The 25,105-nt window shown below is 46.3% G+C and overlaps 1 protein-coding gene across 19 annotated transcripts in view; it reads left to right on the forward strand.

Moving 5' to 3' along the window:
* Positions 1-25,105, forward strand: part of KALRN (kalirin RhoGEF kinase) — a 659,950-nt gene that overhangs the window by 57,517 nt on the left and 577,328 nt on the right. For 3 of the 19 annotated variants that reach the window (XM_025474776.3, XM_049105377.1, XM_049105380.1), the window contains exon 1: positions 7,770-7,960. The exons of 1 other annotated variant lie outside the window; for it this stretch is intronic. In XM_025474776.3, coding sequence (XP_025330561.1) covers positions 7,894-7,960 — 67 coding nt within the window. In that variant the 5' untranslated portion in view covers positions 7,770-7,893. Of the gene's footprint in view, positions 1-7,769; positions 7,961-25,105 lie in introns of those variants that run through there. 15 more of the 19 variants (XM_049105381.1, XM_049105382.1, XM_025474799.3 and 12 more) reach the window with 7 other exon arrangements.

The raw sequence follows: 25,105 nt of genomic DNA on the forward strand, positions 1-25,105 counted from the left end.
ACCAGCTGGGGTTTTCATCCAAGGTCTTTGGTTCTCCTTCATGTAGCCTTTCCATGTAGCTTGGGCTTCTCCCTGTGTGGCAGCTAGACTCCAAGAACAGTTTTATTCATTCTTGACTCCATCATCTTAAGACGTCTTTTAAAAACTCACATGATACAATCCAAAGGTCAAAATTCAAAAGCTGTAAAGAGATATACGGTGAAAAGTATTCCTTTCACTGCCGTTGTCCAGCCCTTATTCTCCTTAAGTGATTTGTATACACTTACAGAGATTTTTAAAAATGCCCATACAAGTCAATATATTGAGCTTTGTGTCTTAATGCTTGGAAAAACTTCCCACCCTAAGATGATAGAAAATTTTCTTCTTGTTGTATTGTCGTATAGTTTGTTCTTCTTAATAGGTATCTTTTTTTTTTTTTAAGATTTTATTTATTTGAGAGAGAGAGAGAGAGAGAATGAGCAGGGGCGGGAGGGGCAAAGGGAGATACAGACTCCTCGCTGAGCAGGAAGCCTGATATGAGGCTCAGTCATAGGACTCTGGGCTCGTGACCTGAGCCAAAGGCAGATGCTTAACCAGCTGGGCCACCCAGGCTCCCTTTCATGGATATCTTTAAGAGGCTTTCCTGTGACATGCTACAAGGCTAGACTGATGGGCTTTTAGGGAAGCTATATCACTGGGGGACATGGAAACTCCAGCACGGAGCTCCATAGAGTTTCCCACCTCCTCAGTGCCAAGGGTCATCTACAGGGTTCAAATGGGCATAGTCCAAGGATTTTTCATAATTAAATCTTTCTCAGAACTTTCTAACCTTAGAGTAGAAGGAATAAGCCAGATGAATTGGGGCAGTTGGGCAAGTAAGATCTAGGAATCTGCCCCTGCCTGTAGGGCAGGTAGAGACGGTGGGGGATCTGGTGCTGTGACTTGTCCCTAACTCAGGACTTCATAAGGGCCGCTTGGCTTAGAGTTGTTTTCAGTGGCAAAACTGGCCCTATTTTTTTTTTTTTTTTTTTTTACTGGTTTATCTGTCTAGTTAGGCCATACGCATTGAGAATTTCAACCTAATATGAGCTTGTTTTCTATTGTAGGAGGATGCATTAACTTTATTAAGCACCTAGTGTATATTAGGTACAGTGCTTCTTATTTTATATGTCATTTTATTTTTTTCCTCCTGAAGATTTTATAAGATCAGCCTCATCTTCCTCATCCAAAAGATGTACAAAAGTTAAGTGATTTGTCTCGAATCACTCAGCTAGAAAAAGGGATTTGTAATTTGGGATTTGAACCCAGTTGGTCTGGTTCCAAAGCTCAGGTCCTTTACAAACACCTAGAAGGTTTCAAGTTAGAAGTATCAACATATTAGAAAGAGATTATTTATATATTTATGGGAATTAGTTATTTTTAGAACCATAAGCAGAATTCATTTGCTGAAAAGTAAAACGATCATGGTAACTGGTTCTTTTCTTTTTTAAAATAAGAGCCAAGGTAGAGAGAATTCAGATTGTCTAGTGTGCAGCTACTCTGGTTATCCACTCTTAGGATGAGGTGGGGTGGGGAAGGGGGGCAGAGAGTGGGGCTAAAGGCATTCAGGTGAATCAAATATTCTGATGTGATAGTGGGTTGCCCTATGGAACAATCACAGATTATACATTTTCCCAAAAGAAAAAAAATAGAATATAGAAAAAATGTTTACTTCTAGATATATGGTAACCAAACTTTAGTATTTTTTTGAGGGACAACTGAGCTCTTTTTGATCCTGTTTAACATCACATCAATTATTATCAACCCCAATCGTTATAGTCTGTCTCTTGATTTTATTGGGGGCAGGTGGAAAGGGGCCTATTTGGAAATGTCCTTGGAGGAGATGGAGAAGGCATGGGATGAAGAGAAAAGGGAGAGATTTCTCGACAGTAGGGCTCCCCGTGGGCTGAGTGAGGTGTGAGGTTTCAGCTGTTGTGACTGCAACATAGCTTCTCCTGATTCTATGTTGGTGCCTGGGAGAGTGAAGAGATTAGAGGAATAGTTTGGAGAAACCCCACCAGGGTGAACAGACCCCAAGCTTGAGGGACCCTTTGGTCTTTTGAGCCACACCACATCTTTCAAGGGGTGAAGAAACTGTTCTTAGCGGAGGTAAGATTGAGTCACCACCTTATTGGCTGTGAGAGAAGCATAGGAGATAATAAAGAACTCTCTAGGTTGATTACCTAGGCCTCTAGGGTCGGGTTCTGAGGTATTCTTTTCAAATATATAGTGTTTTTTTTCTTTTCCTTCTTCAAGAAGAACTATTTTATAATTCAGTTGCTTTAGAGAAGGCACCTACAATCTAATCATGTTTTAAGTAGGAAACAGGAGGTCAGGGGAGTGAGTTGGGGAGAACAGTGGAGGGACCAGCTCCTGTGAGTTGCCTTCGTCCGGATGTCCTAACAGGCAAATGCCTATGAGACTTAGGGAAGAGAGTTATGGATCCTCCTCCTTGCCCCCAGAATCCACTATTACCATACTGCGTATCTAAGGCTTGGGCTTCCAAGCCCTCCTTTTTTTTTTTTTTTTAACAATTGAATAAATTTACTTGTCATTCCAAATCATGATTTGCACAAATTAAGCTCTTTAACATCATAGCATGGACATATACAAAAATCCTCAAAATGAAATGTTAATTTATTATCAAAATAAGATGTTAGTTTAGCATCTCTGGTGATGGTGAAATACCCATATTATTTTTTCCATTCCCTTTTTTTTTTATTGAGGTTTAGTTGCCATATTAGTTTTAAGTATACAACATAACGATTTATTTGTATATATTGCAAAATGAATACCACAATAAGTCTAGTTAACGTCCACCACCATACATTTTATAGCTTTTTTTTTCTTGCTATGAGAACTTTTAAGATCTACTCTTAGCAACTTTCAAATATGCAATATGGTATTATTAACTAGAGTCACTGTGCTGTACATTACATCTCCATAAGTTATTTATTTTATAACTGGAGATTTGTACCTTTTTACCACCTTCACCCATTTGTCCTCCCCTCACCCCCTAGCAAACACCAGTCTGTTCTCTGTATTTATGAGCTTTTTTTTTGGTCTCCTTCCTTTGAAGCCATTAATATCTTTTGCCAAAATGTGAGTACTCCCCAAGGGTCTAAATGTAAAGATCTCATCAGGAAAACCTTAGAGGGCATGAGATTATCATGATGATTTTCACAGGTCCAGGATGGGTAAGCTTTGAAGAGGCAGAGAAAGAGAATATGGGTCCGGCTCTCGGGGCATGGGGAGGGAGTTTTGGGGTGGCAGTGCTCTGGCTGGATAGGTAGGGCAACATGGGGTTCTATAGACTGGCAGGGGTGGGAGGAGCTGTAAATACTCGGAGCAGAGGCATTGAACAGTTTGGTTTACATCCCGCGTGGCGGAAGGTTGTGTGCAGTGTTCACAAGCTGGGGCTCCCCGGCCACGGGAGAGTTAAAGATCTCAGCGGAGGTTGTGGAGGTGAGCAAGGATGAAAACGACACAAAAGCCAGGGCAAGGCAGGCTAATTAGCTCCTGCCTTTCCCTCCTGCTGCCTGGCCTGATATTTGAGGTGACATTTAAAGTTATTGTACAGATGTGCAGTGGAGCCACTGCAGGATGAACGCTTTCTGGAGCCTGTGGAGAGATGAGGTTGATCTCCCAGCCTCCTGCCCTGGCAGCTTCTCGGGGCCTCCACGTAGGGCCTTGGGAGGTGGGACCTCCCCTTACCTTCCAGGAGCCTCGGAATCTCCCTCCATACCAGACTTCTAGGGTATGTGGGAAGATGGGTACACGCTAGATTCAACCAGAAGAGTTAAATGAAGTCAGTGCCGCGTGCAAGAGAGGAGAGCTGGAGCCAGAATCGTCTGGGGAGCTCGTTAAATATGCAGGCCTCCGGGAGCGAGGCCTAGTTATCTGCATGGATAACAAACCCTCTAAGGTGATTCTGCTGCCCATTAAACTTTGAGAGCCTCTGAGGTAGAGAATGAATGAGGTTAGCTGGAAAAGGCCTCCTGGGAGAGGTAGACTTGAATTTCAGAGTGATAGATGATACCTGTCATAGGTGCTGTCCTCAGGTGTGGACCTAAGGAGCCCGTTCACCTGGGGACACGAGGCTCTCACAGGAGAGGTTGGTAGGGGTCCTTCCCATCCCGTGGATGGCGGATGGCACCCCTGAGAATGTGCTGCCACAGGCCTCACTTCACCACTAGGGTGCTCACTGCCAAGGGGACAGAAGTGGTGTGGGAGGTGGCTGACGATGGTGTCTGCTGCCGTGTTTGATTCATGTTGCAACTGAAGCACAGCTTGTAGGGCAAAATGGCAGCCTGATGGGAGCTCACTTCCTGGGACGAGGGGTGGGGGATGAACACCACGTCGTCGGCGATTGTCTGCTCAGTATGCAGCCGTACTGCCTCCCGCGTGGCCTTCCCTTGTCTGGTAGCCCCGCGTGTCCAGGGAGCTGGCCAGTGGTGCTGTGGGAATGGCAGTCATTGTCCCAGGAGATGAGTGGGAAAGGTTTGGGACACGACTGGTTCTCTCCTCCCTCCGTGCTGTTTGCCTTCTGCTCCATACACTGTGCTGGCTTTATCTGATCGGGAACACAGTGTTTTCATGTCGGGGCGGGCGGAGAGAGGGAGAAAGAACAGTGCCAAGTTAGAAGAAGAAGGAACAGTGACGAGAAGGCAACAGATCTATGATGTGACATGGAGTCACCAGTGATCCTCCAGATGGGCATCACCCCCTGGGACGGACAGGCTGTCGCCGGCCTGGAGATGCTGCTTGTCCCTGGAGAACATGTCCCTGTGGCCGGGTAGGTGGGCTGGGGGGACCACACCAATGGGAACGATCATGCCTGCTTTGACCACGACGAAAGAAGCAACCACGGAGGAAGCATTGTTGAGGACAAAAGTAACAACCACAAGATTTAATAAAGCTCTGTCCCGGCCAATACCCCGTCCTTTCCAGATGTACTGCAGCTCAATGGCAACTCTCAGTTTCTTGGAACATTTTATTCAGCTCCTGGAAGGGCTGCATTTACACTAAGGCTTTAAGAGGCTCTGTGGGGGTTGGAGAAATGAGCAGTGGTGGGCTGGAGAGCTCTCAGGGGCCTGGTTCGATCGGGCGGAGCTGGTTTTAGGAAACTTCCCGGCTGAATGGGCTCATCCTGGGCCTGGCCCAACAGGTGCCCAACCTATGTGCCTTAGGTTCGCAGTTTGTGGGGGAGGTGCTTGCACTCCTCTCGTTCACTGACAGCTTTATTTCCTTTCTCTTTTTGAAAACAGGGCTGTGTGGAATTGCCCTTGGTTACTAGAGGGAGGGGGAACAGGGCCAGCTGCCTTCTCCAAGCCCAGGAGTGGGATGTAGAATAGAGTGCTCTGGTTTACGCCAGACAGTCCACATAGTCACTAGAACTGTCTTCCCTCAGCCCATCTCCGTCTGGGTCTCCGGCATGGTGGGAGAGCCCTGTGTGCCTACCTCGGCCCCCCATTTCGGATTTCTCCCACGTTGTGTTCTAGAAAGCCTCTGTTGGCATTCTTATTTGGAGAACGCTCCCCCCCTTGGCAGCCACAGCCAACAGCTAAAGGAAAGGGTGAGAGGCCATCAGTGAGGCCCGCTGGGCGACCTCTGTTCAGCCTGTACCCGCGGCAGGGCAGCGTCCTGGAGGAGCCTCCTGTTGGGAAGCAGCCGCTTCCCCAGGTCCTGCCCTACTGTGAGGGCGTCCGTCCCCCTGGGGATCATGTCACAGTTCCTCAGGGAACGTTCCAGAGCCTCAGAAACTCTTTGGGAGGACACAGATGGTATATATCTCTTTCTCAGCCCAGCTACCTACTAGGCCTATGACTGTAAGCGAGTTGTTTAACCTCTTGGACTGTGGGTTTCCTCTGCTGTATACTGGGGAGAATGATCACCATGCTACAGACCTTGCAGGGCTGCTCAGAGACCCAAAGGAGATGATGGATGTGAAAGTACTTTGCGAGCTACAAAGTACGAGCTACACCTGCATGATGGATTTTGTTGTTCACGGAGGAAGGGGGAGGTCCCGGGTCAGTGCACTTCTGTCTGGAGAGAGGAGGGGCTTGCATTCTTGTGTTAACTGCAGGCTGGAGTCTTGTCCATGTAAGGTAATAACAAAATAATCCGAACAGATTCTGAGAGGTGGCTTGCAGGCAGTGTGTCCGCTCCGTCCCGCTGCTGTGCTTTCAGAAGGAGCCGAGAGGCAGTGGTGGTGCTGGTCGGGGAGCAGGGGGCTGGGGAGACTGTGGCTGTGCTCACTTTCTCCTCTCCCTCTTAGCTCTTACCTCCTCTCCCCGGCCTCTTCCTCAGTCTGAGTTCTCTCTGCATCTGTGACCTGTCTCCTCTTGGAGGCCTAAGCTCTCAGGAAGGGCAGGTGCTGAGGGAGGACTGCTCCCACCAGCTCCGCAGGGGAGACCAAGAGGCCTGGGAAGCAAGCATTTCTATTAGCGTAGCGGGAAGGCATTGCTGGTGTGGGCCAGGCTGGAACAGAAGCTGTGACGGCTGTGCACGTGGCTGCTGGCTAGTTTTTAAGCTTGGAGAACAAAGTTGTCCCAAACCTGGAGTGCCCTTGGGTTTTACTTCTGTGAGCAGGATTCTCAGCCACCAGGGGCACCGCCTCACGGTGTAGGTGGCCAGTCTACTGTAAAGTCTGCTCTGGGCAGAGCAAGCAGGGGGCCCTGTCATCTTTCTACGGGCCTTAGGCAGTGCCCAGGGACTGAGGCACCACAGTGCATCCTCTCTTTGCCATTAGGATGAAATCGTGCGGGGTGTCTGGCCTCACTTGTCTGCTCGTTGGTTCAGTTGGTAAACACTCGAGCACTTGCAAGGTTCAAGCCCTATATGAAGTACGTTGGGGGATACAGGGATGGTTACAAAGCAGTTCCCATCTTCATGGATTTTGTGATCGAATGAGGGAGCAGAGTCTTCTATAAGGAGAAAGTGAGATGGGATATAAAGGGGAAGACCGGGGATGGCACCCCGATTTGTAGCATTTGGCGTAGACATTGGGAAAATCAGAGGAAGCCATGCTGTTGGCAGGAAGAGCAGGAGCAAGGGCAGGGAGACGGGAAACCATGAGATGTATGGGCACGTGGGGGACGGAGCAGGGTGAGAAGGAGCGGGGGTGGCAGGTAAGGGGTGGGGCGGGGGGACAGACACTTAGGCTCTCCGCTGAGTGCTCTGCCAGAAATGGCACATCCTGCCTTTGCTGGGAACTTCACGATAGCTCTGCAGGGCAAATGCTCTTCTCTCCGGGTCACAAGGACGAAGCTGGGGCTTAGGGAGTTGAAGAAACGTGGCGGAGGCCGGGCCACCATTAAGCGCTGGTAGGATTTGAACCCATGAACTGTTGACTCCAGAGCCCCTGCTGTCTCCACTTCCTAACAGAGGGTTCGTGAACGGGCAGAGGGAGGACGGGATTGTGGCCTTTGTTGTGCTCGTGTGGGCCTCATATTCTGGGGCGGGGGTGTCTGTGGTCCCCTCCCACCCCAGTCCTGTTAGTGGGGCCGGGATGGCGGGACATTCCGGGGTGCAGGTCAAGACAGGCCTAGAGAGCGGCTTTGCACTCGCAGGACCCCCTGCGCCCTGGGCTCCCGGCGCTGACGGTGCGGGCTGGGGCTGGCGCCTCTGACCTCCCCCGGGCCCCTGCGGCTGGGCCTGCACGAGGCGAGGCGGCCGTGTTCTGCTCTTGCTCCTTTGTTGCTGCGAAACGGCTCGGCAGCTCTGTGTGGGAGGACGTGGCTGGCTCCGCAGGCAGGCGTGTGCTGAGCGCAGGCTGCCGCCCGCCAGCGCCAAGGAGTCCGGCCCCCTCGACTCGGAGGTGCTGGGATGAGGCTCTGCTGAGGCACCGGCCCTGAAGGATGAGTTCAGGGTGGGATGACGGACCGCTTCTGGGACCAGTGGTATCTCTGGTATCTCCGCTTGCTCCGGCTGCTGGATCGAGGTATTCCTGAGTGAGTGTGTGCGCGCGTGCAAGGGACGGACAGGCCGAGGCAGGCACACCCGCTCGGGGGGCACGGGGGGCACGGGGGGGCGGGGGGCGGGAGGAGGAGGAACACGGACTGGAGCAAGCAGGCAGCCAGCCCGTGGCAAGTAGAGAAGGGCTGTTTTTCTTGGGACATTTGCGACCCAGCTGGGAATTGGGAGCGCAGGGCCACTCGGGGAGCATCTGTACATCAGGATCTGGTTTCTTGCTATTTTCCACCCCTTTTAATGAAGCTCTGCGCTGTAGTCAGAGATGAGTTAAGCCCGTGTTGCAGAGCTTTCCACAGAACGCTCCGGGAAGCAGCGTGGCGAAGAGCAGGGTCCCTGCAGCAAGGGGCTGGGGGCAGGCAGATGTGGGCACAGGTGGCAGCTCGGCCCCTCCGCGCTCTGTGACCCTAGGCTCATTTCCGGGACTTTCCTGAGCTTGTTCCCCCATCTGTAATATGGGCTTGGTAAGACCTAATTTGCTAGGGTTGTTGTGGAATTATTATTTAACTGATACCTGCAGAACACAGGATCTGGTGCACAGGAGGTGCTTTGCAAGTGCTCATTCCCTCTTTCCACACCCCTTAGCGTCGTGGAGCTAGATAGCACCTCTGCGGAGGACGGCTCTTTTCGTGGGGGATCTGTAGTAGAGCTGGTTCAGAATTTGCAGCTCGCAAAGAGAAGGGGAAGTCAGTTTTATTCTCAGGTTAATCTGACCCTAATACATCTTACCCTCCCATATTAATGTGATTTGAGTCTCCTGCTAGCGCGCTGCAAATCCACATATTCCGTGTTAAGGAAAAGCCACTGCTAACTCGGGTGGGTGATTGATTTTTAAACATGTTGAGTGCTATTTTTAAAAGCTTTGGCTCCTTTAAGAGGTTTTGGCAAGAATGAGATAAACCCCTGATGGAAAAGATGGTCCTGGGGAAGCCCTGCTCTACATGCCAAGGCGCAGTGCTCTCCACTGGGAGCATCCTTAGGGGTGTGTGTGTGGGGGGGGTGTCAGGGCTGGGGGGTGGGGAGTGGACGCTGCATGGAGCAGGTGAACCAGGGCTCCTATGGGGAGGAACCGAAGATGGAGGAAACCAAACCAGCACATGCAAAGAGCAATCTGTCGCTGGCGCTGAGAAGCAGGCCAGTGGGAGCCTGACGGGAGGTGAAATGCGTGTTAAGGGAGCCTGAACTCACAGGCGGAGATCTCAGCCTGGGGGATGGGGGAGGAGGTCGCAGGTGTGCATCCCCCTTACCTGCCTGAGCTCCAGCAAGTCACTTAAACTCTGTGCTCCTTTCCTTCATTTAAAAAAAATAAAAAATAAAAAAAATAAAAAAAAGATGCTGCCAGAATGACTTCTAGTAGCACTGCCTCAGTGGGCTCCTGCAGGGGTTAAGGGAGAAACTACAAGTGAAGTACTTTATCCCAGTGTTTGGCATGAAGGAAGTGACCCTTCAGCGTCAGCTTGTATTACCGGAACGGTTAATTCTCACCCTCGTGCAAACATCCTGAGAAAGGAACAGGTGGGATGTAATAACCAGGAGCTAAGAAGAGTCTGATTAAGAATTATTAGAAGCTTAGAGACAATTTATACTTCTGTGAATTCAAACAAAATTCAAACGAACATATGCTAACGGTAAGAAGAAATTAGATGTTAGTGTATAAACTGTAACAATAATAATAATAATTTATTTTTACTTTTTAGAAAATGCTTGAATCCACAAACCACAAGCTTAGATTCCAGTTCTGGCTCCATTATTTTCTAAATGCCCTTGAATAAATGGTTTATTAATTATTAATAATGAATGGGACCTCAGTTTGTTCATTTGAAAAAAAATGGGAATATGAATACCGATACCTATATTATAGAATTTGGGGGAAATGTATTGTGTTAGTGCATGTAAAAGTGTCAAGCATTCTGAGAAATGTCAGGTTAATAAATTAACGGATTAACCTGTGTCCCTGGATAGCAAAAGTGGGTTTCCAGCATCGCGTGTTCTTTCATGGAAGTCTTGCCATCATGTATGGCTGCAAGAGTTTATTGTCTTTCATTAAACGGTGTCTCTAGCAGTTTCTTTATTATGGGGCTTTAGACTGGCACCTCCTGACTGTGTAGGCTATCTTATTTCTAGGCTTTCGGGGGTTGCTCATTTCTGGTTAGTGGTTATCCCAGTATTACACATGTACATGGGTGCACACCCACATCTCTATTCAAGCAGAATTTCTGGATATAGAACTCCCTTCTAGAAGCTAATGTTAGCTAACATGGTATAGACAGTGGCATGCTTTCAAGTGGCATGTTAGACTGAGCTAACTCATGGGAGGCGCTCAATAAATACTTGCTGAATGGATGGATAGATGAATGATGACCCCGTCCTTCTGGGCAGTGAACAAAGTTCTCTTAGATCTCTCTTTAGTGTATCAGAATTTAGCTCCCTTCATCTGTTTTAGGATTTCATGTCGTTTCACCCTCATCGTTGTCATGCCTCATGGCCTCTAGAAAGCAGGGAGAGAGGATAAGAAATGAGAAGAAGTGGAAAATGATGAGTTTAGCCCAGGAAATTGAAATAATCGACAGGCTGTGTGCGTTGCCTGAGTCATTCTCTTGGCTGCGACTGAGGGATAAGTGAATCTGTGATTTGACACATCTAGGAAAAGGGAGGAAACAGAACACATCACGGAGCGGAAATAAACTTTACTGAGAAGTGACGGTGCGTGCTTGGTGATTGCAGACAGACCTTTTGTCTCCCCCATCATTGTTCAGTTAAGGGCAAGGATCTTAAAGAAATAAAAGGGATTGTTTTTTAGGGCCATAGTTAGCTATGTGTAAGGATTTACACGGCAACGAACTACCAGCTTGCTCAGACACGATCATTTTGACGAGTTATTTGTTAAGAGCCTCTGCTGTTTTTACGGTGTTTCTTACTGGGCCTTTGTCACTGCTGCTGATTGTGTTCTGTGCTGACAGTGACTGAGGACATGGCTCCCGTGGTAGGGACCGTCCATGCAAAGAAAGGAGCTCATACGAATAAGAAACATGAGTAGTACAGAAGAAAAGGGAAGCAACATTGATTTTTGTGGTTGTTGAGGGACCCGACGTGCGGGGGGGGGGGGGTTCACATTTCTTTGTTTACATGTAATCATTTTGGAGCGAAAGGGGAAGAGGGAAAAGACAGGTGGCTCCTTCTTCATAGGGCATGGGGCGGTGTTGCCCACTGTACAGGATGTCGGCCTCTGGTTGTCCGTGAGATGATCTTAGGTGATTTACGGATGTTGTTGGAGGGTCTCTTGCTGGTCGCCACCTGGCACTGTCCAGCAGACAGTCGAATCTGTCCTGCCCAGAGTATCCCTCTGCTGTGCTGTTCCCCCCCCCCCGCCCCCCGCCCCGATCCTCCCACACCTCCTTAGCCCCACTGATCTCTCAGATAGCCCATCACTTCCATCAGTCCTGCTGGGCCTCACATTCTGCCCCAAGTGCCTGCCCCACCAGCCCCACCCGCCTGCCCCCTTCCTCAGTCCTTCCCCCTCCCTAGGTCTCCTTTAAGGGTACAACCTCATGCCTCTTGCTGTCTGTAACCCCATTCTCTGGCATTCTTCTGCTGGTCTGCAACCCATCCCCAAGCTTCTCACTCTCTTTACTCCATCCCTGCGCCCGCCTTGCCACGTATCCTGGGTCTCCTGCTTCTCCCCACCTCCTGTCCTGAGTGCTGTTCCCTCTAAGGATCCACCACCTTGTCTTCTTTTGCCCCTGCCTTTTATATCATCTTGCCACTACCCCCAGTCCACTAGCTTCTTTTAAGCATAAATTTAAGTAAAATGGAGTTGATTTAAAATAACTTAAGGGATAGGTTGAATTTCCAATATAGGTTTTAGGCTGCTAATTTCGTCTTTGTGCTTTGTCCATATTCCTGTAGCTACCACACAGTGCTTTGGATTCTAGACCAGAAACCAACTGGCTCTTACATGGGAATCACCGGGAGCTCTCAGAACATGCAGTATCTACTTCCTCCCTTCCTGCCACCACCTCCCAGCCAATTAAGTTAGAATCTCTGGAAAGGGGGCTGGATGTTGGCCTTTTTTTTTTTTTTTCCGATGTTGGCCTTTCTGAGGGCTCTGTAGGCTTGAGGTAGAGCCAGGCTCGTTGCTGTCCTGTAATATGGATGCCAGAGAATAAAAGCAGAAATGACTCTTCAGCAAAATAACAAAATAAATGAGAAAATCAGTCACTATGTGGGAATAATAAACACAGGAGTAAACACAGGAATGTGCTAAGGGGCAAAATTTAAAAGAACATAATATTTTGGGCGTAATTCATGCAATTTTTAAAAAAATTTATTTATGATAGGCACACACAGAGAGAGAGAGAGAGAGAGAGAGAGAGGCAGAGACACAGGCAGAGGGAGAAGCAGGCTCCATGCACCGGGAGCCCGACGTGGGATTTGATCCCGGGTCTCCAGGATCGCGCCCTGGGCCAAAGGCAGGCGCCAAACCGCTGTGCCACCCAGGGATCCCCCTCATGCAACTTTCTTTAGAAACTTCAACTGCAACCATTTTCTATCACTACTTCAACTAAACCTTGACTTTCGTTCATATTTCTGAGAATAAACTTTATCTATGTCCAGAATGTTGTCTGGCCCCAGCTCGTTTTGGGGCTTTGGCTCTCTGTTCTGGCGGCCCAGGGCTTTGGAGATTGGGATGACAGTTTGTCATTGCAGATGTCAGGAACCTTTCATTTCTTCTTAGTATAGCTCCCAGCAGCTGGCCATTGCCCATTTTCAGCTAGAATTTGAGAAAGAAATTCCCTTTCTCCTTCTGGATAGATGGGCAGCGAGGAGAGTTACTTTCCCAAAGGCTTCACTGTTGGGCTCTAGCTCAGCCAGGAATCTACTTCTCTTTCTCACCAAAGTTCCCCTCTCCCTGTGCAGCTGTTCTGTTTCGTCTCAACCTTTATATCTCCGAAATGGCCCAATCCAAGGATTGACTCGGCTGGTGCAGTGCAGGGTCAAGAGGTCTCTGGCCCTCATGGCTGTGGCTCTCAGGCTGTCCTCCTCTTTGGTCTCATCCTTCCCATGCCGATAGCCCTCTTCCTGGCCCTCGATTTCCCATCCCTGCCAGATGACCTGTCTGTGGTCTGCTTGCTGCTCAGTAATCTGCCTGGCTCTGGTCCCTGACCAGCTCCGACTTGCTGTCTCTTCTTAGTCCATCTGCCTGGGGCCAGTCCCTACTGCCATAGACCCTGGGATACCCACTTTGGTTTGGCTTATCTTGCTCTTGTTAACTGTTGCATATGTGTGCCCAGCTTGATGTGTGGCTTCTTCGTGCCAACCTTTATGACTTATTCCTTCCCTCCTATGGTCTGTGGGAAGAAGAGGAGAAAAGCACACAGCATGTGTATGAAAAGTGTTGGATGGCTCTCCTGCACTGGGGATTTTCTGATTAGAAGGGTTTAGGTTGTAATTGCCTTCCTATTTGGGCTGAATATTCACATAATGTGTAAAGAAGTTACTTTAACTTAGCTTTTTAAGTTGCAAACAGGCATCTCCTATAGTTATCTTTTTTTTTTTTTAAGATTTATTTATTTATGATAGAGAGAGAGAGAGAGAGGCAGAGACACAGGAGGAGGGAGAAGCAGGCTCCATGCAGGGAGCCTGATGTGGGACTCGATCCCTGGGACTCCAGGATTGCGCCCTGGGCCAAAGGCAGGCGCTAAACCGCTGAGCCACCCAGGCATCTCCTATAGTTATCTAATTGGCTTTTGGCACAAGACTACTTTTCTAAAGGGACCGAGTCTCTTGTCCAGTAAACGGTTTGAACACAGCACCGCTTGAAACACCATCCCCGACAATTCTGTTGCTTCATACCAGAAACCTCTGTATTTTGCTGTGCTTCCACTAGAAATGCTCCAGGCCTCTCCTTCCTGTAGTTAATCCATATCCTTCCCCTTCTAAACCTTGTAACCCCAATGCCCTCCAGAAAAAGCTCCTGTGGTTGGTCTGGTTCTGTTTGGAGGCAGGTGGACACTGGGGTCAGTATGCTTCTGTGGATAGTAACAGGACACATCTCATGTGGTTGTTGTGAGCACTGAAGGAGTTAATATGTGTGGCTTTCCCTGGCCTGAAGAAGTGCTTGGCAGGTAAATGTTGTCCTCCCAGATTTCTGCTGCTTTTAGGAGCTTAGTTCTGGTGGTGGGGGCGGGGGGTCCTTTCCCCCCCCAGAGAGTGGAGCTTCTCTGAGTTTAGATCCTTGTGCCACCACCCCTTTGTATTCTCACCCAGACACCTAGTTCAGGGTTGTTTCCAATAAATCACTTTAGCTAATAGAGTATCTGAACTCTCCAGAGGACAAGGAAAAGTCCTGATTATCATGGCATTGTTAAGGAGGAAAAAAAGAACTATTGTGATTTGACTATTCTAATCTCTTATCCCATTGGTCTTCATTATGTTTCTCTGAGATAGATGGCTTTAGTTCCCATTTCACAGATAGGAAACAAGCTTATAGAGGTTAGGTACTTTGCTAAAGTCACAGAGCTGCTAAGGGAAGAGTCCAGATCCAGGACCCCTGACTCCCATCTGGATTGATATACTAATATGGTATATGACTATAGTCTTTCTATACCTGCTATGGTACAGGCGGGGAGACACCCGCTTTTCTCTTTCTCCAGCACACATGTTAAACTGGGGTTTCTGTCCACCTCCCCTGTCAGCATAGAGAGAAGTATAAGATTATATCACTGAGATGTCTTGTCTGTGGTGTGAGATCACTAGACAAGATATATCTAGGCCAAGTCCTGAGGGAAGGACACTGATAGCTGTTTTGTGAGGTCCAGGTGTGGTGTTTCCATCCAGTGGGGTAGAGATTACTGTGATGTGAGAACAGTAAAGCAGCACTTCTCTGGGTGTGGCATGGCTTCCCAGGACCTGTTCTTCTCTTGTGGAATATTCAGTGATTGCTGAGAGTGAAGGGGTAATGGGGCAGCTGTGTTGCCGGATGGTCAGAAAGCTAACTGGATTCTCAATGAAAGTGTTGAATTTGCCCTTCACCTTGAAGATAGCAGTAGCTTGTTATTTAAAGAAATGGGCAAAACAGCAAATATTGTTGGTGTTATTATAGGAGGTAGTAATCATATCTACCAAGGGTCTAGGCATAAAAGGGAGCATTTGGGGGTAGGATGTAGGCTTCCTGCCCTCAGACATCTTGCAATTCATCTTTCTTGGTCCTGAAAGACCAAGATCTCGTAGTAAGCTCTGTGAGTCTCTTTTGGCTCCTCTATCAAACGATGAATTACTTATAAGGTGGATCCCTTCTAGCCGTAAGGTTACATGGTTCTATGTGGACAATGCTTGCAAATACCTGCAAAATAATATACCTATAATATAACTACATGGTGCCGCGAGGTATTATTTCATGTTGAATTGCTAAGGGAGTGCTATACTCCCTTAAGATGGGGAAAGAATTAGTCTGAATGAAAGAAGACATGTTCACTCATTCAACAAGTGTCTTCTGAGGGCCTACTATATGCTACGCCCTCTGAAGGCTCTGGGAATACAATGTTGAAGAAGATGGTGTTCTTGTGTTCATGAAACTTTATAGTCTAGTGGGGGAAATGGACAATAACAAATAACAACGAATGCTACAACGGTGGATAGGAGGAGAAGGAGAGAACGGAGTTAAGCTTCAGTGGTCCTTAGTTATGAGGCTGAGAATCAGAGACTCTCTAAGAGTTAAGTGTGGAGAGAGAGGTTGGGGCTATCTCGTGAAGATTCTTGCTTGCATATCAAGTTAAAGGCAAATAGAGGTTAGCAGCATTGAATTTAAAAATGTATTGAACAATTTCCACATACCAGGCAGTAGAGAATATAGGTGCTGTGAATACAGTATCAGCACCAGGTGCTAGGAACATGAAGAAGTATAACATGATATAACCTAATACTAATTCCTTCATGCAGCTGAAGTATGCCTATGTTTTTAGAGAGAACTTAGGGTAGCTGATGCATGATTTTGAATTATGGGCCTAAAAGGCATAGTGAAATTGGTATTCGCTAGGGAAGACAGTGTAGGGGGACACGTGATTAGTATAGACTGATCTTGGAAAGTGTGGATGTGGGGAGACAGACTTAGCATTCCTAAGGGTAGGAGGAGAGCCAGGATACAATAAATTCATGGGAGTAGAGAAGGGATGGTTCGGGATCCCTATCTGCAGGGAGGTGGGGCAACTGTGAGGGGTTTGGTGACAGAAGGCTTTGGTGACTACTCACAGCTTTGTTTCAGCAGCCTTGGTGAGGAGAAACCAGATTGCAGTGGGAGGAGATGGTAAAGATGAAGCAGCAGCCAGCACATATTGTTTGTTTGAGAAATATGTCAGAAAATGCAAGGTAAAAATAGAATAGTGGTTGGTTGGACGTTAGGGTCACATGATGGTTTTGTTAAGGAAGGGAGGCCTGAATGTATTTGAAGATGGGGTGGGGCCAGTGACAGAAAGAAGTTTGAAAATGATGTACAAAAATGGATTTATTAATCCATTCAATAAATATTCATTGAGCACTGACAGTGTTCCGGGCCCTGTGCTATTTGCTGGGGATACAGCATGAATAAGGCATGAAGTCTTCATGAAGTTTACATTCTAGTGAGTGAGACAGATAATACACAAGTCCAGCAACAGTTGAATTTATAATAAGAGCCTGTGATAAGTGCTGTGAAGTGCAGCAATGACCTGGAGGAGGGTAGGAATGGGTGGAAGGAAGAGGACAGATGGAAGTGGTAGACCGGGGGAGGGGAATGCTTCCTCTGTTGGAAGGAAGGTGGAAGGAGGTGCTTAGGGAGCTATTTTTAAGTAGAAAGAAATAAAAAAAAGGGGGGGGGGAATGCAGTTCAGGTGGTCTTGATATTCTTAGCAGAAGAGCAGGCAATGTCACGGGCAGACTGACGAGGTGGGCTGGTTTAAGGCCTTGGATAGGTCGTCACCTGCTTTGTTCAAGCCCCCAACAACCCCCAGAGAGGACTGTAATGAGAAAGTACAGGGGTGAGGTGGCAGGGAGGCCAATCATCTGTATAGTGTGCCATTGAACGGCTCAGAGGGAACAGTAAATGAGTGGAGAACCATAAGCCTGCCAGTGAAATCGAGAGATCAGTCCCTCCTCCCTCCTCTTACACAAAACCCTATGCTGGGCCCTGTGGGAAACTCTTGAAGATGAGATGACACCTGTGCATAGAATGCATTAAAGACATAAATCAAGCCGTCAGCACGTACTTCCTATTAAGCATACTGTCCTTGTGAGTATTTGGATTTTTAAGGATTTGGATAGAGCAAGGGAAAAGGGCATCCCGGGTGAGAGAAAATGCAGAGCAAACACACTCTGGTGATTCAGAGGAAAGGTGTGTAATCAGAGAAGGCTGGAGCTTTATCAGATAAAAAGTGAATTTACTTGTTCAAGAGATGATATTGGGCCAAACAAGATCAGTGGTGAGTAAGAAGAGGTTTTTGTTTCTCCTTCTCTTTACTTCCATAACTGTACCCTCAGCAAAAGAAGAGACAGAGTTGGAAGAGACCTCTCATTTAAGAGACGGGGAAACTGAGGCCAAGGAGAAGATTCCAGTTCCTGGAGCCATGCAGTTAGTGATGGCTGAGCCTGCCCAAGAAGCCAGCACACAGAAACTCCTAGCAGAGGCCTCTTTCTATCGTAGTCCCCTGTGATTTCAACCCAATCCCACCCCCCCTTTCACAAGCTCGGCTTCCCTGATACAGTCGTTGTATGTGGAAGAATGAGCCTGCTGGAGAATTCACAGATTTGAGGGATGTCTCGATTGGATCCAGCTTCTTAAGACTCCAGGCGAAGTTTCTCAGAAGCCCTCCAAACAGGCTGTATTTCTTTCTCCATCTTCCCTTGTTATTATCATGAAAAAACGAGCTGAGTGGAGTCGGAAGTGGCACCTCCTGGCTCCCCTGGTCTGTTGCAGAATTGAGTTCTAAAGAACCCAGCCCAGGGCAAAGGCAGAGGAGTATCTTATAAACCCAGGCTAAGAGGAAGAATTGGCATGGGGCTTTTAATCTACATTCATGCCAAATGAAATCTGTTAGATGGGATAATGAGCTCCATATTTTATAGACTATTTTAAGCCTGTCTCAAAATAAAGTACAGGACTAGGGGTGGAGGAAGGACGTAAGTCTTGGAGACAAAATGCCATGGCTTACTCATCAGTGTTTTCATTTTAATGATCCCAACCCCAGTACAAGTCCCTCAGTGACACTGTAATGGAAACCACATTTTTTTTTCCTGCTGGAAGTTTCAGGATGAACACAGCCAAATGCTTCGAGGCATAATTAAGGTTATAAACTCTCATCCCCAGTAATACACAGACCTTTCACCCCAGGAGGCTCAGTTAGAGACAGTGTGGTTGGAAAGCAGCTGAAATTATAGAGACATTTCTTCTGCCAGTCTCTAGTCCACCACAGCTTCTTTTCTGGGCCTCCCCGCCCCCCTCTACCCCCGTTCCTCCTCCCTCCTCTTCCCCTTAACCACTGCCTCATCACTGGGAAGGAATAAACCAACACATAAATAAATAAGAACCTGGGTATTGACTCCTTCCCTGCCACAGGGAGAGAATCTCAGACAGATGCTGCTGTGTCTGCAGGAGGCTAGACAGGGCTGGGAGAGGCAGCACGGGGAGCCTAGGGGGCCTGCCGGTAGATGTGGGGTACTGGAAGGGGGGAGGTGCATGTGTGTGTCATCAGCAGGAATGAGAGGAGGTGGGGAATGTTCTGCACATTACAGACTGGAAAATCCACCTCATAGGAAGGTCTTGAGGACCTAAGAGAACAAGGTGGTCCCTTCTCCTGTGTTTGGACGTATGATGGGTTAAGAGCTCTCTCAGTTTTCGTCTCCCGTGCCTTGACCAGCTTTCTGAATCTGCAGAGATCAAAGTTAAGAAACTTGGCATGGCCAGCACGGTTACGTGGGCTCATTTTTTCCCCCCTCTTAACCACATCTTGAACACCTGGAATATATAAGATAGTGGGAACCCTTAGTGCATGTGTATAAACTCTCTCTCTGGCCAATTGCAGTCCAATCTCATCCACATTTGGAAGGATCTCATTAGCATAAGGAACAAGGGAAAGACTAAGAATATCTCCCCTTCACCCCCCCTTCACCCCCAGCTGCCTTGGTCCCATACTCTGCCCCTGAAGATAGTGATTCTACGATAGACCATGATGAGACCCAGCTAGACACTCTGTTTGGCTCCTTAGAGATCCCTGCTTTAATCCTCTTCTCACTAACCCCATCAGCAAAGGGCAAGTACTCATGTCCATAATATCACCTTCAGAAAGATGTTATTAATGAGTGCATTGTCAAGTCATCTATCTAACAAATATTAAATACCTCTCGCAGCCTTACCTTCCTCGTTTGAAGAGTTAGAGTAATATCTATTTGTGGTAGTCAGAACTATTCACGAATATTTCTAGTTTTCCACCTTATGAGCACACAGTAATATTGTACTTTCTTATATCTTTGGCCATGTGATTTGTGGCCAATGAAATGTGAGCAGTCAGGCGTTTCACTTTCAAATGGAAGTTTTAAAAGCCGATATTACGTTTACTTCATTTGCCCGCTGTTTCACCGACTGTAGAAACTATTTTGGGGAAAAGTCTCCATCATCCTGGGACCCTGAATGACTGGGAGCATAGCCCTCTGTTCAACCATGTTGAACATGTGGTGCAAACAAGAAATAGTCATCTTTCTGTTAAGCTACTGAGATTTTGAGGTAGTTGGTATCCAGTCTACCATGCTTGTATTGACTGATATGTTCTACCCTGTAAGACTTTGTGAGGAATTACACAAAACAGAAATCTGTGTGCAGTGCATGTAGTCAACATTTATCCATTATAAATGGTGGATACTTTATTATCACTATGAATATCATTTAGGAAGCTTTTGGCTTCAGGTAGCTGAACTGAAATTCAAAATAGCTTAAACAATAAGTAATTCACTGGCTCCTCTCTACCTGCTTATTCCCCTGCTCTCTTAATAAGAAGTTCAAAGGTCAGCTGTTAAATCAGAGGCTCAGTATATCACCAGATTCTCTCTCATTTAGTCAGCTTGGGTTCATTAGATTTCTTATATCTATAGATTGTTGCATGTCAGCACTTTTGGGAAAATTCTCAGCCATTATCTCTGTTCTTTCTTTTTTCTTTTTTTGGGATACCAGTTGATTGAAATTGAAATCTCTTGAATTTGTATCAATTTTGAAATGGATTGAAGTTGAAATTTCTCACTGTATCTCCTATATTTCTTATTCTGTATTTTTCATATTTTATCTCACCTTGGTGCATCCTAGTTTCCTCTGAATTACCTTCCAGTTTATTAATTCTCTAACTAGCTAAAGCTAATCTGCAATTAGATTTGTTCATTGATTTCTTAATTTCAAGTATTTTTTTTTTCAGGGCTACAATCCCTATTTAATTCTTTTTCAAATCATTTTTTTCAAGTTTTCAGTTTAATAAAAAACCTTTGAAGTTTGTCTTTTGTTTTTCTGAAATCATAAGCATACTTGCTTTATAAAAGGCTCTCTAGTTGGATAATTCCAATATCTGGAGTCTTTGTGGGTCTGTTTCTGTAGTCTCCTGTTTCTGATGGTTCTTGCTCATAGTGTTTTTTTCCCTTGTGCTGTCTTTGGTGGTTTGGTCATTATTTTTGAAAAATATTTTATGATAATAATTTGAAGCCTAGAATGGTAACTTTCTCCTACAATGATCGTTTCTCTTTTGCCAGACACCTACAGATACCAGTCCGGTTCCATCTTAATCCAATGCTTGAATGCTTGGGGATCCATGGACTCAGATTACACGAGGCTGTGTTTTTAGTTTCCATGAGAGGTGGTATCTTGGTTACCTTTACCATAAGGGTGAAGCCTTTTCTCTAGGAGGAAGCCCAGCTTAGAGTTCCTTCCTTGAGAAAGCCCAGAATTTTGATTTTTCTCCCTTTGCCCATCATAGTTGTCAAAAGCACAGCTAGTTTTGCCACAAATCCTCCCAGATTGGTAAAAGTTCTGAGGGCAAAAGCTGCTTTGTGTTTTGGACCTACCTATTTGAATTCTTTCTTTCTCCTAGGTTTTGGTCTAGTAATTCTTTGTTATTTTCTTAGCTCTTTTTTTTTTTTAAGATTTTATTTATTTATTCATGAGAGACACACAGAGAGAGGCAGAGACACAGGCAGAGGGAGAAGCAGGCTCCATGCAGGGAGCCCGATGTGGGACTCGATACCAGGACTCCAAGATCATGCCCTGGGGCCGAAGGCAGACACTCAACTGCTGAGCCACCCAGGCATCCCATTTTCTTAGCTCTTTAATGCTTTTACGAAGATCGGAAAAAACAAAACAAAACAAAACTCCCACATCGTCTTTAGTGGGAGGGTTGGTTCTAATTTCCCAACCTGCCATTAAAGAATGGAGATCCTAGGACCCCAATTCTTTGCATTCTTCCATTCCTCACATAGGTCTTTTTGAGAGCTTGAGAGCAAGAAAATCTATCCCAGAAGTCCCTTGGGAGACTTTTTCTCATGTCTCAAGGGACATAATTTCACCACCAATTCCTAAACAAGTCACTGGAAAGGAGATATAATTTTCATGATTGGTATAACATAATTAACATTTACCTTATCGGGCTGGGAGGGTCTCTGCTTCTCCTAAGGCACATGGATGCTAATTCCTAATCAAAATCTAGGTTCTGTAAGCAAGGAAGAAAAGGGTAAATTGCTACCATGCAGGCAATCAGCTGTATCAATCACACTCTATGCTCAACTAGAGTTAAGGATTAAGACATGTAGTCATATCTCTTGCCCTAGTTGGGGACCACATGCTCTGGATAAGGCAGAAAAACATAGAGCCCAACCTTAATGGAAAGGATTCAGAAGTACTGGGGGTATGTCCCTTGAAAACATAATTTGTAACTTAAAAAAATTGAGATGGCCTTTGATCAAAATGTAATAAATTTAATCAAAAATAAAATTCTGTAGTAGAGAGAATTGGCCTTATTAGAAATTTATTCATAAGATTTAATCACACTACAAATTACTTCTATAAATGTGTATCGCATAAAAACTAATATATCTAATGGAGTCATGTGGCTTCACTGGGTAAGCTGGGTCCTTGCAAGTGTTCCTGGCAGAAGAAGGATCATAGTAAGGTTGAAGAATCCTCACAGACCTTGGGAACACAGACATTACTCCCCGAGCAGGGCTGAAAGCCGTCCTTGCCCTAATATACCAGCTCTTGTTACCTAGGAGCAGGGTTAGAGGGCACAGAGATGAGGCATGAGGGTACCAACGACAGCCTTTCCTGAGGACTGGTTTGCTCTCTGTCTTGGAAAACCAGGTGGGCCTCCACATTCTCTCTTTGCAATAAAAGGCCTGAGAGGGACATTTATCCTCTACCCCTAACTGGACCCTCTGTAGTTTTCACCTGAAAAGAAGAGGCCCAGTTACTGAACCAATACTTTCTACAGGTTCAGGATCTATCTCCTTTTCCTCGCTTTTTCATATCCCATGTCTATGGATTACCTCATCTTAGAAGTTCTCATCAGTCCATCACTTGCCACAGGTTGCTAGCTCTTGGAAGTCTCTCAAAGAAGGTACCGAAAGAAGGTATGCCAAGCAGGTTGAAAGTGAAGGGATGCCTGTGTGGCTCAGTTGGTTAAGCATCTGCCTTCGGCTCAGGTCATGATCCCAGGGTGCTGGGATTGAGCCCCACATCAGGCTCCATGCTCAGTGGGGAACCTGCTTCTCTCCTTCCCTCTGCCCTTCCCCCGCCATGCTTGTGCGTGCTGTCTGTCTCTCTGTCAAATAAATAAGTAAAATTTAAAAAAAAAAAAAAAGAAAGAAAGAAAGTATGTATGAGTACAGCTGGGTTTGGGGAGGTGTTTTCATGTGGGGTAAAAGGAGTTGAAAGTACACCTACATATAGCTTCGGTTCCCTTTTATCACCTCCACACTATTTATCCTTAAACTCTATCAGTTAAAGCTATTTATTTGCATGACCAGGCTCCTTGAAAAACCAAAGAAAAACCTGAAAGTTAATAAAGTTAGCAAGTATTGAAAACAATCATAGGCTTATTTTGCTGATTGATTTGCTTTTTAGGCAGCATGCAGAATGATTCAGAGGCTTTCAAATCAAAATGGCCTAGTTTAGCTCACAACTCTACCACTCACTGCTGTGTAATGTTGGGCACCTCTCTAGGCCTCAGTTTCTCCATTTGTAAGATGCTGACAATATCAGTATTTACCTCATAGTGTTATTGTATGGATGAGGTGATGTCATGCATGTAGAAAGCCCAATAAATGTTAGCTATTAATTCTTAACCCTTATTGCCTAACATCTAACTTTTGGATAAGAAGAAGATGGTGGGTGGGGATCCCTAGGTGGCTCAACGGTTTAGTGCCTGCCTTTGGCCCAGGGCATGATCCTGGAGTCCTGGGATGGAGTCCCGCACCGGGTTCCCTGCATGGAGCCTGCTTCTCCCTCTGCCTGTGTCTCTGTCTCTCTGTGTCTATCATGAATAAATAAATAAAATCTTAAAAAAAAAAAAAGAACAAGAAGAAGATGGTGGGATATTCAGGAGGAGATGTAAGGCCTGGAGGTGTAGGGAGACAGGTCTTAAAGGGGTGGGGGAGACAGAATGTGTCAGGAGTGTTGAGTCCTGGGGCTTTGAGAGGGAGTACCTGGGAGTTGGATGTGAGAGAAGGAACTGAAGACCAACCTCTACTTGCTTTGAAGTTTGGCCCAAGGCATTGGGGAGAAACTTCAGCCTCAGGGTGCCCTCTGTACCTTGTGAGAGGACAGAGTCATCCATCAGTAGCTCCCTTTAAGGCCCTGCCTCCTCCTCCTAGAGGCTGCCTGCCAGGCAGCTGAGCTGGGCTACCTTTGAGGGGCTAGTCACCCTGCTGCCTCCTGGCTCAGTCCGGCTGCTCAAGGTGCTTCCCGCCTTGCTGGAGTTCCTGCTCCATTAAGTAGATTAAGGGCTCCGCTGACCCAGCCCAGAATAATGGACACACTAATTGGCAGTCATTAGAGGGCTTCAGCATTGATAAATCTTCAGGCCCTGGGCAGTATCTGCTGAAATCCATTCTTATCGACCACTTCAGGAAGAAGGATCCGAGGGCCAAGGCAAATGCTTGTCTTGATGCTGAGAGGGAGGGGCTGAGGCTGCTGGTCCTCAGTGGAGCCAGAAGGATAGGGCAGGCCGTGGGTGGAAGCACTGAAAGAAGAGGAAGGCAGGGGAAAGGCTTTGCTTTTTATTTATTATTTATTATTATTTTTTTTTGACAGTAGTTTTCATTTTTTATCCACTTTTTTTAACCATAACCAACGTGATTTTATTTTTAATTTTTTCTATTTTATTTAAATTCAATTAATTAACATAAAATGTATTATTGGTTATAGAGGTAGATAGAGGTCAGTGATTCGTGAGTCTTATATAACACCCAGTGGTCATTACATCATGCTCCCTCCTTGCTGTCCATCACCCAGGTACCCCATTCCCCATCCACCTCCCCTCCAGCAACCTTCAGTTTGTTTCCTATGATTAAGAATCTCTTATGGTTTGTCTCCCTCCCTGGTTTTGTCTTTTATTTTTTCCTCTTTTCCCCTATGCTCCTCTGTTTTGTTTCTTAAATTCCACATATGAGTGAGATCATATGGTAACTGTCTTTCTCTGATTGATTTATTTTGCTTAGCATGATATCCTCTAGTTCCATCCATGTTGTTGCAGATGGCAAGATTTCATTTTTTCGATGGCTGAGGAGTATTCCACTGTGTGTGTGTGTGTATATGTGTGTGTATGTATGTGTGTATATATATATATATCTCAGGTATATCAGGTCTTCTTTATCCATTTGTCAGTTGATGGACATTTGAGCTCTTTCCATAGTTTGGCTATTGTGGACATTGCTGCTATGAACATTGGGGTAGAGCTTTCTCTTTATTTTTTAAATTTTTAAAAAAGATTTTATTTATTTATTCATGAGAGACACACAGAGAGAGGCAGAGACACAGGCAGAGGGAGAAGCAGGCTCCATGCAGGGAGCCCAATGCAGGACTCAATCCCAGGACCCCAGGTTCACACCCCGGGCCAAAGGC

The sequence above is a fragment of the Canis lupus genome, chromosome 33, assembly GCF_003254725.2.
Source record: "Canis lupus dingo isolate Sandy chromosome 33, ASM325472v2, whole genome shotgun sequence".
NCBI lineage: Eukaryota > Metazoa > Chordata > Mammalia > Carnivora > Canidae > Canis > Canis lupus.